The sequence below is a fragment of the Ursus maritimus genome, unplaced genomic scaffold, assembly GCF_017311325.1.
Source record: "Ursus maritimus isolate PB19 unplaced genomic scaffold, ASM1731132v1 scaffold_17, whole genome shotgun sequence".
Taxonomy (NCBI): Eukaryota; Metazoa; Chordata; class Mammalia; order Carnivora; family Ursidae; genus Ursus; species Ursus maritimus.
The window spans coordinates 40,151,538-40,165,756 of record NW_024424119.1 but is presented as its reverse complement, the minus strand read 5'-3'; the positions used below and the strand labels follow the sequence as shown (position 1 = coordinate 40,165,756).

The 14,219-nt window shown below is 41.2% G+C and overlaps 1 protein-coding gene across 4 annotated transcripts in view; it reads left to right on the top strand.

The window, feature by feature from the left end:
- The window catches only part of FKBP15 (FKBP prolyl isomerase family member 15), a 54,563-nt gene that overhangs the window by 5,037 nt on the left and 35,307 nt on the right, over nt 1-14,219 (top strand). For 3 of the 4 annotated variants that reach the window (XM_008707974.2, XM_008707975.2, XM_008707973.2), the window contains exons 2-4: nt 4,697-4,812; nt 9,891-9,975; nt 10,428-10,497. In XM_008707974.2, the coding sequence (XP_008706196.2) occupies nt 4,697-4,812; nt 9,891-9,975; nt 10,428-10,497 (271 nt within the window). Of the gene's footprint in view, nt 1-4,696; nt 4,813-9,890; nt 9,976-10,427; nt 10,498-14,219 lie in introns of those variants that run through there. The other variant, XM_040631745.1, reaches the window with a different exon arrangement.

Genomic DNA, 14,219 nt, shown 5'->3' with positions numbered 1-14,219 from the left:
GTGGGACTCGATCCTAGAACGCCTAGAACGCCGGGATCACGCCCTGAGCCGAAGGCAGATGCTTAACCGCTGTGCCACCCAGGCGCCCCCGCCTGGTTTTTTTAAAAAGATTATTTATTTGACAAAGAGCACAAGCAGGGGGAGCAGCAGGCAGAGGGAGAGGGAGAAGCAGGCCTCCCACTGAACAGGAAGCCTGATGCAGGGCTCGATTCCAGGACCCTGGGATCATGACCCGAACCGAAGGCAGACACCTAACTGACTAAGCCACCTAGGTGCCCCTGTGTTACTGTTTTTGATGAGAAAAGAAAAGGAGTATAAAGCTGAGGATAGGTAAAGACTTTGGCAACTAAATGCATTGGCTAACATTTATTTTTAAAATGTAATTAATGCCATAATGACTTTCCCGTGAATTATAGACTCAAGTCCAGTTAGCAAGCCCATTCTTGCTAACATAGAGAAATGTGTACATTTGAGAATACTTTAAAAGTGGAAAAAATAATAATTTACAAAAAACTTATGCCCATAAGTCTATATAGAGTTCATTTAAAAATAGTAATAGAAAATAGAATGGAGGGCACCTGGGTGGCTCAGTCGGTTAAGCATCCGCCTTCAGCTCAGGTACCAAGTCCCATGTCAGGCTCCCTGCTTACCGGGAACCTGCTTCTCCCTCTCCCTCTGCCCCTCCCCCTGCTCATGCTCTCTCTCTCTCTCTCTGTCTCTCAAAGATAAATAAAATCTTAAAAAAAAAAATAGAATGGATCTGAAAGATAATTGGGTTGACCTGGCTTTTGGATTGATTTTGGAGTCATCTTCTGGCTGGCCTTTCAAGCATCGGTGGAGAGATAGTTCACATATGCACTTTTATCTTTCCCTTGGAGAAAAACACAGCAGCAAAATAAAAACAGCAAAACCAATACTCATATCCATACTGAAGCTAACAAGGACATTCTTTTCTTATCAATTACCTGTGAAAAAACTATTATATCTTAACTAGGTTCTGAGTTTTGTAAATTTATCACTGTGTTAAAGGCATTGGCCAACTCTCCCAGAATCTTATTCTTTTAGGGAATCTTCCCAGATTGCCTCAGTTAAAGGAGAAATCTTGGTTTCCTCTTAACCTTACTAGCATTTGTTCATGTCTTATTTAGGCCAGCACTGCTCTCTACACTTGCAGTCTCACTTAACCTTTTAGTCCTTTAAAGGAGGCATCGTTGACCCCATTTGCAGGAAACTTACAGTATATTACCTTGAGAAAACAGGGTAATAGATTCAAATCATATTAAATTTATTTTGCAAAATGTTAATATGTATTATACATTAAAATGACTGGGGGGAAAAGGCCCCGAAAAGTTGTGAAGTGTCAATTTATTAAGTTTTTTTTTTTTTTTTTTTTTTTAAGTAATCTCTATGCCCAATATGCGGCTTGAACTCACAACCCCAAGATCAAGATTCGCAGTGCTTTACTGACTGAGCCATACAGGCACCCCTCATATTTACATTACCTAAACCAAAGATGCCTTTGGAGAAGAGGAGCTCAGAGCCTAGACTAGACTTTGAGTTCATTTATTGAGCCTGTTATATACCAGACCCTAGGAAAAATATAGTCAAGTGGTGATGATAATAGTCAATTATTTTGTTACATAATAACTGATTGATTAACTTTTATTAATCTGTATGGAGTATAATTCCATACAACAGCTATTTGTCATATATCTTATAGTTTGCAATTATTTATTATGTAATGCTTAATTTCCTTTTTAGAGTATATAAGCTCCTTGAAAATAGAACCCAGCTTTGTTCATCAACATATACTCGCATTTAGCACAGTGTTGGATACATATTTCTTGAATGAATGAAGTAGATTCCTGTGGGAACCCATGAGAAGATCATCTAATCTAGACTTTGAGATTAGGGGCAACTTCCAGGGGAGAGAAGGAACAGTAAGAATGTTTCAGGCAGAGGGAACAGGATATCCAAAGGTTGGAGATTAGAAATATCTTCCTTATTTGAGAAGTTAAAAGTTTTGTGTAGCACACAGTTGGAGTTGAGAAATGGCCTGTTAGGGAGCTGGGGAGGTATGAAGAGGTAAGGTCTTGAAGGACTTTGTAAAGCTGTCTTGTGGACTTTGGATTTTTATCTTGGTAATATTGAGGTGTTATTGAGGGTTTTAAGGAGGAAAGAGACTTGATCAAGTTTGGTTTTTAGAAAGATCACTGTGGATGCAGTGGGGAGAATAGATAAGAAGCAGGCAAGACCAGGACAGGGAGATAAATCAGGAGGTTGTTGGAATAATTCTAGCTAGATAGATACGATGGTGACCTGAACTAGGGACGTGGGAGTGAGGATGGAGAGAAATGGATGAGTTCAAGAAATATTGAGCAAGTAAAATCAAATGGACTCAGGGACTGGTCATGAGCACCAGGGGAAAAAAAGCCGAGGATGATGCCCAGATTTCAGTTTTGGTTGTGTATGTTTGCAGAGAAGAGTTAACACAGGAGATGTGACAACTTCATCTTTAGAAAGTCCTGTTTACAAGGTCGGCACTTGGCTGGCATATGGGAACTTGATTGGTAAACAGTTCCCTACGCTGGCACAAAGCTTTCTGTTAATGATGCGTGGCTCACCGTGCCTAAACTGTACAAACAATAGGTTTATATTGAATCTTAACTTCTTTCTGGGAGTGTAGAGTTTTCTTTCGTGCTAGAGGGTTTCTGTGTGACCAGCCCCCAATGAAAAACCTGGGGCACTGAGTCTCTAATGAGCTTCCTTGGGAGACCGTACTTCATATATATTGTTACAGCTCTTTACTGGAGGAATTAAATGTGTCCAGTGTCACTCCACTGGAAAAGGACTCTTGGAAGCTTGCTCCACATTTCCTCTGGACTTTGCCCCCATGTGCCTTTTCCCTTTGCTGATTTTGCTGTGTTATCTTTTTGTTGTGGTACATCTTAGCCATGAGTACAACTGTATGCTGAGTCCAGGAGTCCTGGCATATCACTGAACCTGGTGGAGTCTTGGGGACCCTGATACAAAAAAGTATTTTCACCAGGAAAAGAGAACACAAGAGTGAGAGCAGGTTTTGCTGGCAGTGGGTATTGAAAGATAGGAGTTCTAGTTTGGACGTGCATTTGTGTGGCTGATGGGATATCTGTGTTTTCTGACACTCAGGAGTAAATTCTGGGTTGGGGATATAGATTTGAGCATTATCCGCATTTGGATAGCACTTGATACCAACGTAAATGAATTAGATTGCCAAGGGAGGGAGGGTGTGAAATCTGGGGGCATGGGCATTTAAAAGGTTGGGCAAGGGGCATCTGGGCATCTCAGTTGGTTGAGGGTCCCACTCTTGGTTTTGGCTCAGGTCCTCAGGTGGTGATCTCAAGGGTTGTGAGAGCAAGCTCCATGCTCAGCAGGGAGTCTGCTGAAAGATTCTCACCCCTCCTTCCCTTCTTTCCTCCCTTTCTCTCTGAAATAAATAAATAAATCTTAAGAAAAAGAAAATAAAAGGTTGGGCAAAGGAAGAAGAGGCCCAGGAGTTAAACGAGGAGCCAGAGACATGGGAAAACAACAAGAGAGGGATACTATTAGCATATATTGATGTCTTACTTGGGCCAGTCCCACCTCCCACCCCTGCAAATATCCCCACAGAAGTCAAGGGAAGAGTTTGTTTGAAGAAGAACAAATTAGTTGACAGTGTAAAAAGGCGGCATGAAGGCCAAATAAGATAAGGACTGATAAACTGTGTTTAGTAACAAAGAGGTTGTTGGTGACCTTAACAAGAGCAGTTCGTTGGAATGGTTGGGGCATAAGATTCATTGCAAGGGATGGGAAAGAATCATTCTGCCTGTCAGATGAAATGATAGGACCATGTTTGATGGAGTAAGTTTGAAGTACAGGTCAATTTCAGTATAATAAATGAGTAAAAGGTAGGAAACTATGACTTGCTAAAGGCAAGAATTTACAGTTTGAAGAGACCACAGAGAGCCTCTGCTCAATTTACCAGTCACCTCAAATTACATACACAGAAACTGAGGTCCAAAATAAATGCCTTGACCAAAGTCCTGTGGACAGGCAAAGTCAGCTGATGCTGTTTAGATCAGAAATACAATCTTTTTTTTTTTTAAGATTTTATTTCTTTATTTGACAGAGCGAGAGAGAGAGAGCGCACAAGCAGGGGGAGCGGTAGGCAGAGGGAGAAGCAGGCTCCCCGCTGAGCAAGGAGCCTGATGCAGGACTCGATCCCAGGATCCTGGGATCATGACCTAAGCTGAAGGCAGATGTTTCACCAACTGAGCCACCCAGGCATCCCCAGAAATACAATCTTTTTTTTTTTTAAGATTTTATTTATTTATTTGACACAGAGAGACAGCCAGCGAGAGAGGGAACACAAGCAGGGGGAGTGGGAGAGGAAGAAGTAGGCTTCCCAGCAAAGCAGGGAGCCTGATGCAGGGCTTGATCCCAGGACCCTGGGATCACGCCCTGAGCCGCAGGCAGATGCTTAATGACTGAGCCACCCAGGCGCCCCCAGAAATACACTCTTGATTTCAAAGACACTTAGCTGTCATTTCCAGTATGGTGAGATATGCAATCAAAGTCAAGGAGGTATTTGTTGAAGGTTGGGGGTGAGCAGCTTTTATAATGATTCCAGGTTTGAGATAATGTCAAATGAGATGTCATTTTCATTTTCTACTAACAGTGCGAGATTGGCCTCTCTTTTTGGACTGGATCAGGCATCTGCTGGCCATGGAAATGAATTCTTCCAGTACACAGCCCCAAAGCAGCCTAAAAAAGGCCCAGGAGCAGCAGCAACAGGTAAGTGAAGAGGTTAGGATTGATCCCTAACAGGTTAGTTGGAAGGATAAGCAGCTTGTCCATCCTCAGTCAGTCTGGCCAAGTTCACTGCCAGTGGTGCATTCCTCCCTAAGCTCTGATAGCCTAAATTCCAGCACCTAGATAGTATGCCCTTTTTTAGAAGCTGGAGGAAGAATGTCTCAGGTGAACTCTGTGAACAGCGCTCTCTAAAACTGCCCAAGGCACTCCAGGTAGGCACTATGCCGTGTTTTGGCGGGAGAGAAGAGCTGCTTTTCACTTCTTTCACCTGGATAGGTTAGATGTATGCTAACAGTGACTTTTCCCAACTGGACAGTGATGCTCAGTACTGTATTCCCTGTACCTTTCACCATGACAGAGACACACTGAATGGACATTTGTTGAATGAAAGGAGAGAAAGGGGCAACTAGTATTTCTAAAATGCGTGCTTTGGGTCTAGTCTCAGGTGCTTCACATAGATTGCCTTATTTAATTGTCTCAGCAGCTCTGTGAAATAGGGAAGACCACCACCAGTTTAGAGGCTCAGAGAGGTTTGGGGACTTGATCAAGGTCATACAGCAGTAAGTGACATAGTTGAAATTTGAACTCTGACCTGACTCACTCCGAAGCTCTTTCCTCTACACTTGGCTGTCTTTGTGTAAGAACCTGAAGAGGAGTTGGGGACTGATAGAAATAGTCCTGAGCAGAATAGGTGGTAAGGGACATTAAATTGTTTGTTGAATGAAGATGAAAATATTGAGTGCCTTTTACATGTTGGGCACAGTGCTGACACTGAGGATGTTGTTAGGTTATTGAGAATTAAAGAGTTGCAACAGATAGCATATGGCCCATAAGCCTAAAATATTTTCTGTTTGACCCTGTACAGAAAATGTTTGCTGACCCCTGCTCTAAATCTTACTTGTCACTTTTGGCAGCTTTGCTATAGATTGCTGGTCGTGTTCTCTAAGCCATGACTGGGCCAGATTTCTAGTAGGCTCTGCCTTTACATTTGCTCTGGCACAGCTCTTCATCAGCAGTGTATTTCTGACTCAGTTTAAAGCGGTTGGGTTAATGGATGTGGATAAAAATAAACAACCTCGGTCCCCAGCCAATGAGGTAACTTGATTTTGTTTTAATCAGAAAACAACTACGAGTTAATTATACTATTAAAGGGGATTTATAGAGGCATTTCAAGTTAAAAATTACCTATACAACCTTATGTAGGCATTTACAAAGAAAAAATTAAGTAGCAAGATAGGAGATCCTCTCTGTTCAAGGGATATTTGTATAAGAAATCTTTGCGGGGAAAGTGGCTGCAGCATAGTTCTTGAATCTCTCCAACTCTCAATATAAAAATAGAGCAGATATGAAAAACAAACCTGTGCATAAGATTTACAACAAATCCAGTTGAAAAGTTATCTTCATGAGTATCCCAAAATGCAAGCGGGTCTAGACAAACCACTAACAGCTCCAAGGCTTATGTGGTATCAGCAGTTGCATGGGAGAAAACAGGGTAGCAATGGGATATCTAAATCTGAGCATGGAAGAACCCCAAAACAGCCACTAGATGTTCATGGAAAATATGGCAGGTGAAGCTGAAACTGAAAAGTGTTTTGCCCACTCTAGTTGTAGGTAGGTACAAGGGGTTGATAATGGGGACTGAAGGAACTGGAGCAGTCTTGCTCTTGTGAACTTTTTTTTTCTTTTTTTAAGTAGGCTCCACGCCCAGTGTGGGGCTTGAACTCAGGACCCTGAGATCAAGAGTCTCATGCTCTACCAATTGAGCCAGCTAGGCGCCCCGCTCCTATGAACTTTTGAAACTCACCCTCTAGGGTGACCTTCCAGGACAGGTCCCCACATTGAGAAGAAACAGCTGGGAATGGAATTAAAATTGAGGAGGATAGGAATATAATAGAAGTGAAGGAGAAAAGACACAGATAAAAGTAGGGATAGAAATAGAATCAGGAAGTCTCAGGAGGAAGCCACCATATTTTTGAGCTCTATGAAAGTGACAGAAGAGGGAGCTCTGTGAAGTTAAGAAAGCTACCTTGAACCCTACCTCCTTATAGAAGTTCAGAAAAGCAAAATTTCACATTAAAATGAGCAGTAGGAACTTACCAGAATCCAACTCCATGTCAAGGTATAAGAAAAGAGAGAGCAAGAAACAGAATAATATCCCCACAGACAATGAGAGCTCTATTCTGTGAGAATGCTTCTTACTGAAGAGATCAAAAACTACAAGCACCTGTTAACATTAGGAAAATAATATAAGACATGAAACGAGAACATAAATGAGATTAGAAAATCTAAGAAATAAGTAAAAAGACTCAAGAATTAGAGACGTAAGAAAAATTTCAGAAATGAAAGCTAAACAAGAAGGAACACAAGAATGAATAAAAACAGCAGATTATACCTGAAGAGAAATAGAAGGTTAAAGGAGGAAATTGTTAAAAAATAAAAAATTTAAGAGATAAAAATGTTCCAAAAGAAAGTATGACAAATATTAAGGATGGCAAAGAAGATTCAACACATGGAGAGTGTGTGTGTGCGCGCGTGCATACCTGAAGGAAAAAAAGGAAGGGGAAAAGAAACAGACACAACTATAATTCAGGAAAATTTTACTAAACAAAACAAAACAAAAATTTGTAAGTACATATTAAAAGAAGTCCTTTTTGGTGGGGAATTCAGAAGCTGTAATACTGATTTCGGAGAGGAAGGACTGCTAAGCCAATGAGAAGATCCCATGATTGTGGGCATCTGACTTACCCTTCTAGCAAATCCTTGAGCAACGTTCCGTTTCCAGGATGTTAGGTAGCGAGACGAGAACGTACTGGGAGAAGTTGAACTAACCTGAAGGAGGATGCTAGGCTGATCTTGGGGCGACAGTATTTTTTCTTAGTGTTTCACACTTGTCCTGATAAGCTGCCTCTGGCCTTAGTTACTTTTTTGTCATACAGCTGGCTTATCAGGAGAAAAGTTTTATTGTTGTGTGACATACAACTGGACAGTACTGGTTGAATTGACAACTATGTTGTAGGTTTTTACTAAATAAGAAGGAAAACATGAAGACCAGCCTAGGACAGTAAGCAAACAATATAAGTGGGCAATTCATCAAAACAAAGGACCAGTATATAGCTATAGAAAACGTTAAATCTAGGGGCGCCTGGGTGGCACAGCGGTTAAGAGTCTGCCTTTGGCTCAGGGCGTGATCCCGGCGTTGTGGGATCGAGCCCCACATCAGGCTCCTCCGCTATGAGCCTGCTTCTTCCTCTCCCACTCCCCCTGCTTGTGTTCCGTCTCTCGCTGGCTGTCTCTATCTCTGTCGAATAAATAAATAAAATCTTAAAAAAAAAAAGTTAAATCTCTGCTTCACTGCAATCAATAAATGCAAATGAAAACAACAATGACACGGCGTTTCCCTTTCCCCTACTGCCCCTCTTTCGCTGGTAAAGATTTAAGAAGCCAGTCTCCTGTCGTAGGCAGGGATGCAAAGCTGGCATATTCACACTACTCGTGGGGCTGTAAACTGATGTGACATTTCTCAAGGGCATTTGGGCAGGATGTAACAAAACCTTAAAATGTTTTACACTCCTTCACCCCATAATTCCAGTTTTAAGAATTTATTTTAAGAAAGTAATTAGAGGTACATACAAAAATGTATATTTTCAGGATGTTCACCACAGCATTATTTATAATAGAGGAAAATTGGAAACCGTCCAAAGAAATGTCAAATAATAGGACATTGGATAAATTCTGGCAGAGTCATAATACGGTATTTTATGTAACCACCAAAAAGCATTTCTAGGGTTATTTTATCTTTGTCTTGAGACTGTTTTAAAAGAATTACTAGTACTAAATAAGAAAAGAAGGTTGTCAAATTATAACAGATTTTGTTTAAAAAAAATAAGAAAAAAGCTGTGAAGTTTATGTGTATTGAAAAAGGACAAGGAATAAATGCATCAAATTATTAACGTTTATTTTTAATTGGGGAGACTACAGGTCATTTTTATTTTCTTTATCCATTTCTGCATTTGCTGAGTTTTCATATTATAGAGTACCTCTATAATCAGAAAAAAATGTGTTGGTATTGTTAAAAAACAAAATTCAACTGCGTAAATTTGAAAGATCTTACTGACTTTCTTCAGTGACTCATGAATTGGGCAGCATCCCATCTAACAGATAGGAGCCCTGAGGAGTTGAACAAAATGACTTTTATAGGCAGAAGGGAGCAAGAACAAGGAAGTTCCAGTAGGCCAAAAAGCAAGATAAGTTATTGCAAGATTACTTCCCTTCAGGGGATGCCAGGGGTCTGTCATGCAGATGACCTAACTAGTGCTGAGCAGGGAATTCCTGATTGACTGGTTTCAGGTTCCATTTCAGGGAGAGCCGAAACTGTAAGGAAGTCTCAGTTTGGCAACTGGGACTTAGCATAAGTGACTCCATTTTAAGCCTGTCATCTTGTTTTTAAAATACAAAAAGAAAGAAGTCTAACAAGGATACTTTTGAAAATAAGTTTTTGGTTTCTGAGTCCGTGCCTAAGTTCTCACTATTCTTCCATCAGCACATTCATGTGAGTATAAATATGCGATTTTCTCTAAATACACTGTTTTAAAACATTAGTGTTACCCCAAATCATTGGAAAAGTGAAGTGGTGGATATGATCTGAATATCATCACTAATTTTCTAGCCCGAAATAAGGGAAGAAGAAGCAATTTTATTTATATTAGACCTGGCAAAATATTGGAAAAAGAAAAGAAAGTAGATGGACTATGACCTTGTTTTCTGGGCAGGGCTGCTTGTCCAGCCCCGAGACTTGTTTGGAGTGGAACCGGAGTTGGATTGTAGTCCTAGGCTCGCTGCTATCATCGTGTCATCGCACTTGACTGCTTAGAGCTTCTGTGTCCTCATCCCCAGATGAGGTCATAGGGCTGTTCTGTGGATCAGATAAGGATAAAGGCCATGAAAACATCGTATCACTTAACTGTAAGACGTAAGGAAGAATTTTGGAGCTGACTTCAGTGGTTAAAAATCAGTTTTAAGAAAGACATGAATGACATCTTTGTTTTCTTCTTCATCTTCAGGAAATCAGGCGCCAACAAAAGCAGCCCCCACTACAACAGGCACTTCTACCGTATTGGTTGCAACAGCAGTTCATGCGTATCGATAGTAAGTAGCTGAGAAGGAATGCTTTCTGAAGTTGGGTGTGGAATACTGGGGTAAGCTCCTGTCTTTTCTCAATAAGCCTCTGTTGGTGAAAATGAGCTACACAGTTAGACTGCAGAGTCCTTCCATAGGCGGAGGAACAGTAATGCTTTTTAACATTTCAGTTAGAGAATTCTGCACATAAAACTTTGAAGAGCCATTGTCTCGTGTACTCTATAGGAAGTTCTTGCACCCTCAACAACTGCCTTCCTAAGTGCTCACTCCACTGAGATATTATGAATAGATATTTAGAGAGTAAAGAAGTTTTATAAGAGGTTTAAATTGTAAACTGTTCACCTCTATCCTTTTCTTGAGGCTGAATTACAAGATCCCCCACTTTTATGTTACAGAAGACAAACCTGGTTTTACTTAGTTTAAGGAAGTATTAATACCTATTATTTTTCTTGCTTCTGTAGCACAAATGGTCAGTATGTAAAGCAGGGCAAGTTTGGTGCTGCAGTCCTGGGGAATCACGCAGCCAGAGAGGTGAGAATGCACCCGTGTCTCGTGTACATTCAGGTGTCCCAGATCATGCCGATGAGCTAGTTTTTACCTGGAGACATTGGGCGCCAATGTCTCCTGTGTCAGAGGATTAGAATGATTGTTCGTGTTGAATGTGAGTTTTTAACGTGAGGTACGTAGTAACATTTACAGTCACATCTTGCTTACTGTTGTGCATTAAGACAAATCCAACCACGCAAAATCTTGAAGTTTGACCTTTGTGATATGGTACTAAAGACTTTGGAGAGTTTTAGAGTAAACGGTTTACCAAGGACGTCCCTTCGTTAGGTAATGAAGAACACTTAGTGTTCTGCTTGGAGTAGTTTGTCTTTATGCCTGAATCAGTGACTGGTGTTTATCCTTTGAAAGCTTAACAGTGAGGTGGGCAGTGGATCACAGAGCATACTATTGGTTTGGGTCAAAAAGAAATGTGGCTAGAAGTCCTGAGACTTGATTGCCTTATGTGGGTTGTATCTAGCTTCAGATTCTGCTCCAGAATGTTGTAAACATTTTTGAGAGAAGCCTAAGAAATTCTGGAATTTCAAAGGTCCAGTGAACTAAGGGCCACGCTCCTAAGACACTCTGAGACACAGATAGGATGACCTGTTCAGGGTAACTAATGTAATAGACAACACTCATTTGTATTAAAAACAAACAAACCCGGGGCACCTGGGTGGCGCAGTCGTTAAGCGTCTGCCTTCGGCTCAGGGCATGACCCCGGTGTTCCGGGATCGAGTCCCACATCAGGCTCCTCCGCTGGGAGCCTGCTTCTTCCTCCCCCCCCCCCCCCCCCCGCTTGTGTTCTCTCTCGCTGGCTGTCTGTCTCTGTCAAATAAATAAAATCTTTAAAAAAAACCACAAAACAACAACAAACAAAAGCCTTAACTGGCAATTTGGAAACACATATAAAAATTGTGGGACTAGAATAATGAACCCCCCAGAAACCCATTCCTAGGCTCTGAGAGTTATTACTCTTATTTCGTCTTAATTCCAGCCTGTCTTCCTTCTCCAGCATACAATTTTAGATGCAAAGACTTCAGTATATATCCCAAGGATTTTTTCCCGTAACATAACCATTATGCAATTATCACCTAAAAAAACCCCACAGTAATTTTTTGATCTCGTTCACTACCAGCTAGTGTTCAGATTTACCTGATTGTCTCTTTTTTCCAGTTTTTTTTATTTTTTTTATTTTTTATTTTTTTAAAGATTTTATTTATTTATTCGACAGAGATAGAGACAGACAGTGAGAGAGGGAACACAAGCAGGGGGAGTGGGAGAGGAAGAAGCAGGCTCCCAGTGGAGGAGCCTGATGTGGGGCTCGATCCCATAACGCCGGGATCACGCCCTGAGCTGAAGGCAGACGCTTAACCGCTGTGCCACCCAGGCGCCCCTCCAGTTTGTTTTAATCAGGTCTAATAAGGTCCATACATTGCGATTGGTTGCTATGTCCCTTAAATCTTTTATTCTCCCATCCAGAGGTAAATAATATCTAGTTGTCCCTGATTTTGTCATGTAGTAGCCATCCATGATTATTATCTGGTTGTACTAATTCATTAGGAGTTGCCATTTGGATTTTAAAAATCTGGTATCAGGACTTAAGCACCCTTCACCACCGGTAGGAGGTAGTAGGACGTGACAGGCATCAGTTCCCACTGCAACAATGATAAAAAAGATAAATTTGCGAAAATTATATTTAAAACTCACTGGAGAGCTGTGGAAATGATGAGGACTAGATGAACTAAAATTTCAGAGAGGGAAAAGCCAACGAGCTGACTCTTTCCTTTCCTTGATTTTTTTGCTGATATGATGCCTAGGAGTGGACTAAGCATCAGGTATAGCCCAATCCAAGAGGCTACTGGGGGAAAGAGACACTGGCAGAAACTAGAGGAGCTCCAAGCACAATATTGGTTTTTCCCCTTGAGACATTTGCAGAGTTCTGGGATGGTGCAGAAGTCCAGGGGCTATGCCAGAAAGGCAGAGGGAAACTTCTGTCATCTTGTGGTGCACAGGAGATAAAGTCCTGCTATAGGGTTGGTACCTGTAATAAGCAACGCAACAACTTTCCTCTCAATACATTTGCTAGATTTTGAACATCATGGGGAGGAGGCGAAAGAACTCAGCTGAGGGGGTGCCTTGGTGGCTCAGTCGGTTTAAGCATCTGACTTTGGCTCAAGTCATGATCTCAGGGTCCTGGGATTGAGCCCTGCATCAGGCTCTCTGCTCAGTGGGGAGTCTGCTTGTCTCTCTGTGCCTCCCCCCACTCCTGCTCACTCTCTCTCTCTCTCAAATAGATAAAATCTTAAAAAAAAAACAACAAACTTCAGCTCAGAATCTCTGATGGGCAGCACTTTCAGGACCAAGGAGTCAGAGAACTTCTAGGCTGTCAATCAAAAGCCAGGGAAGATAATACTTGAGAATAGGGGACAGCCCAGAAGTGAACCAACTCTTGCTAAATCTATTATTCTTCCCCGAGCAGTTCAGTCTATGATCAGATTGAATTGAGGTTTCAGCCCCTCATTCTATCTGCCTAACATAGGATGGGGAAAGTCTTTTCTGGTGCAGGATTGTATATGAGCTGCCATAGTCCTTCCCTCCCTACTGGAATGAATTTTAATCATTTGCTTTACTATGATGGTGTGTGTGTGTGTGTGTGTGTGTGTGTGTAGTAAATATATATGAAACATAGTATTTGCCATTTTAACTATTTTGAAGCACACAGTTCAATAGCATTAATTACATTCATGATACTGAGTAATGATCACCACTATCTTTTTTCACTTTTTCATCACTCCAAACAAAAAAATCTGTAACCTCTAAGCAATAACTTCCCATCCTGCCTTCCCTTATCCCCTGGTAATGTCTAATCTACTTTTTGTCTTTATGAATTTGTCTGTTCTTGATATTTCATATAAGTGGAATCACAGTATTTGTTGTTTTGTGCCTGGCTTATCTCAGTTAGCATAATGTTCTCAGGATGTATCCATGTTATAGCATATATCAGAACTTCATTCCTTTTTAGGGCTGGATTATATTGCATTGTGTGTATGTAACACATTTTATGTATCCATTCATCAGTGGATGGACACTTCTGGTTATTTCCACCTTTCAGCTATTGTAAATAATGGTACAGTGAGTACCTATTTTGAGTTATTTTGGGTATATACTAGAGGTGAAATTGCTTTGTCAAATGGTAATTCTATGTTTAGCTTTTTTTTAACATTTTATTTATTTATTAGAGAGAGAGAGAGAAAGGGAGCACAAGCAGGGGGAGCACAAGCAGGGGGAGCAGCAGTCAGAGGGAGAAGCAGGCTTCTCCCTGAGCAGGGGCCTGATGTGGGACACGATCCCAGGACCCCAGGGTCATGACCTGAGCCAAGGACAGATGCTTAACTGACTGAGCCATCCAGGTGCCCCTGTGTTTAGCTTTTTGAGGAACTGCCAAACTATTTCCACAGTGGCTGTACTGTTTTACATTTTCACAAGCAATAGATGAGGGTTCTGATTTCTCCACTACCTTGCCAGTGCTTCATTATTTTTCCTTTTTTAAAAGTGGCCATTCTAGTCAGAATGAAGTGGTACTTTTTCTGTGGTGTTAATGTGCATTTCCCTAATGACTAATGATGTTGAGCATCTTTTTCATGTATGTGTTGGCCATTCATAGAGCTCCGATCACCCTCATACCAGTGAAAACACCAACAAAATAG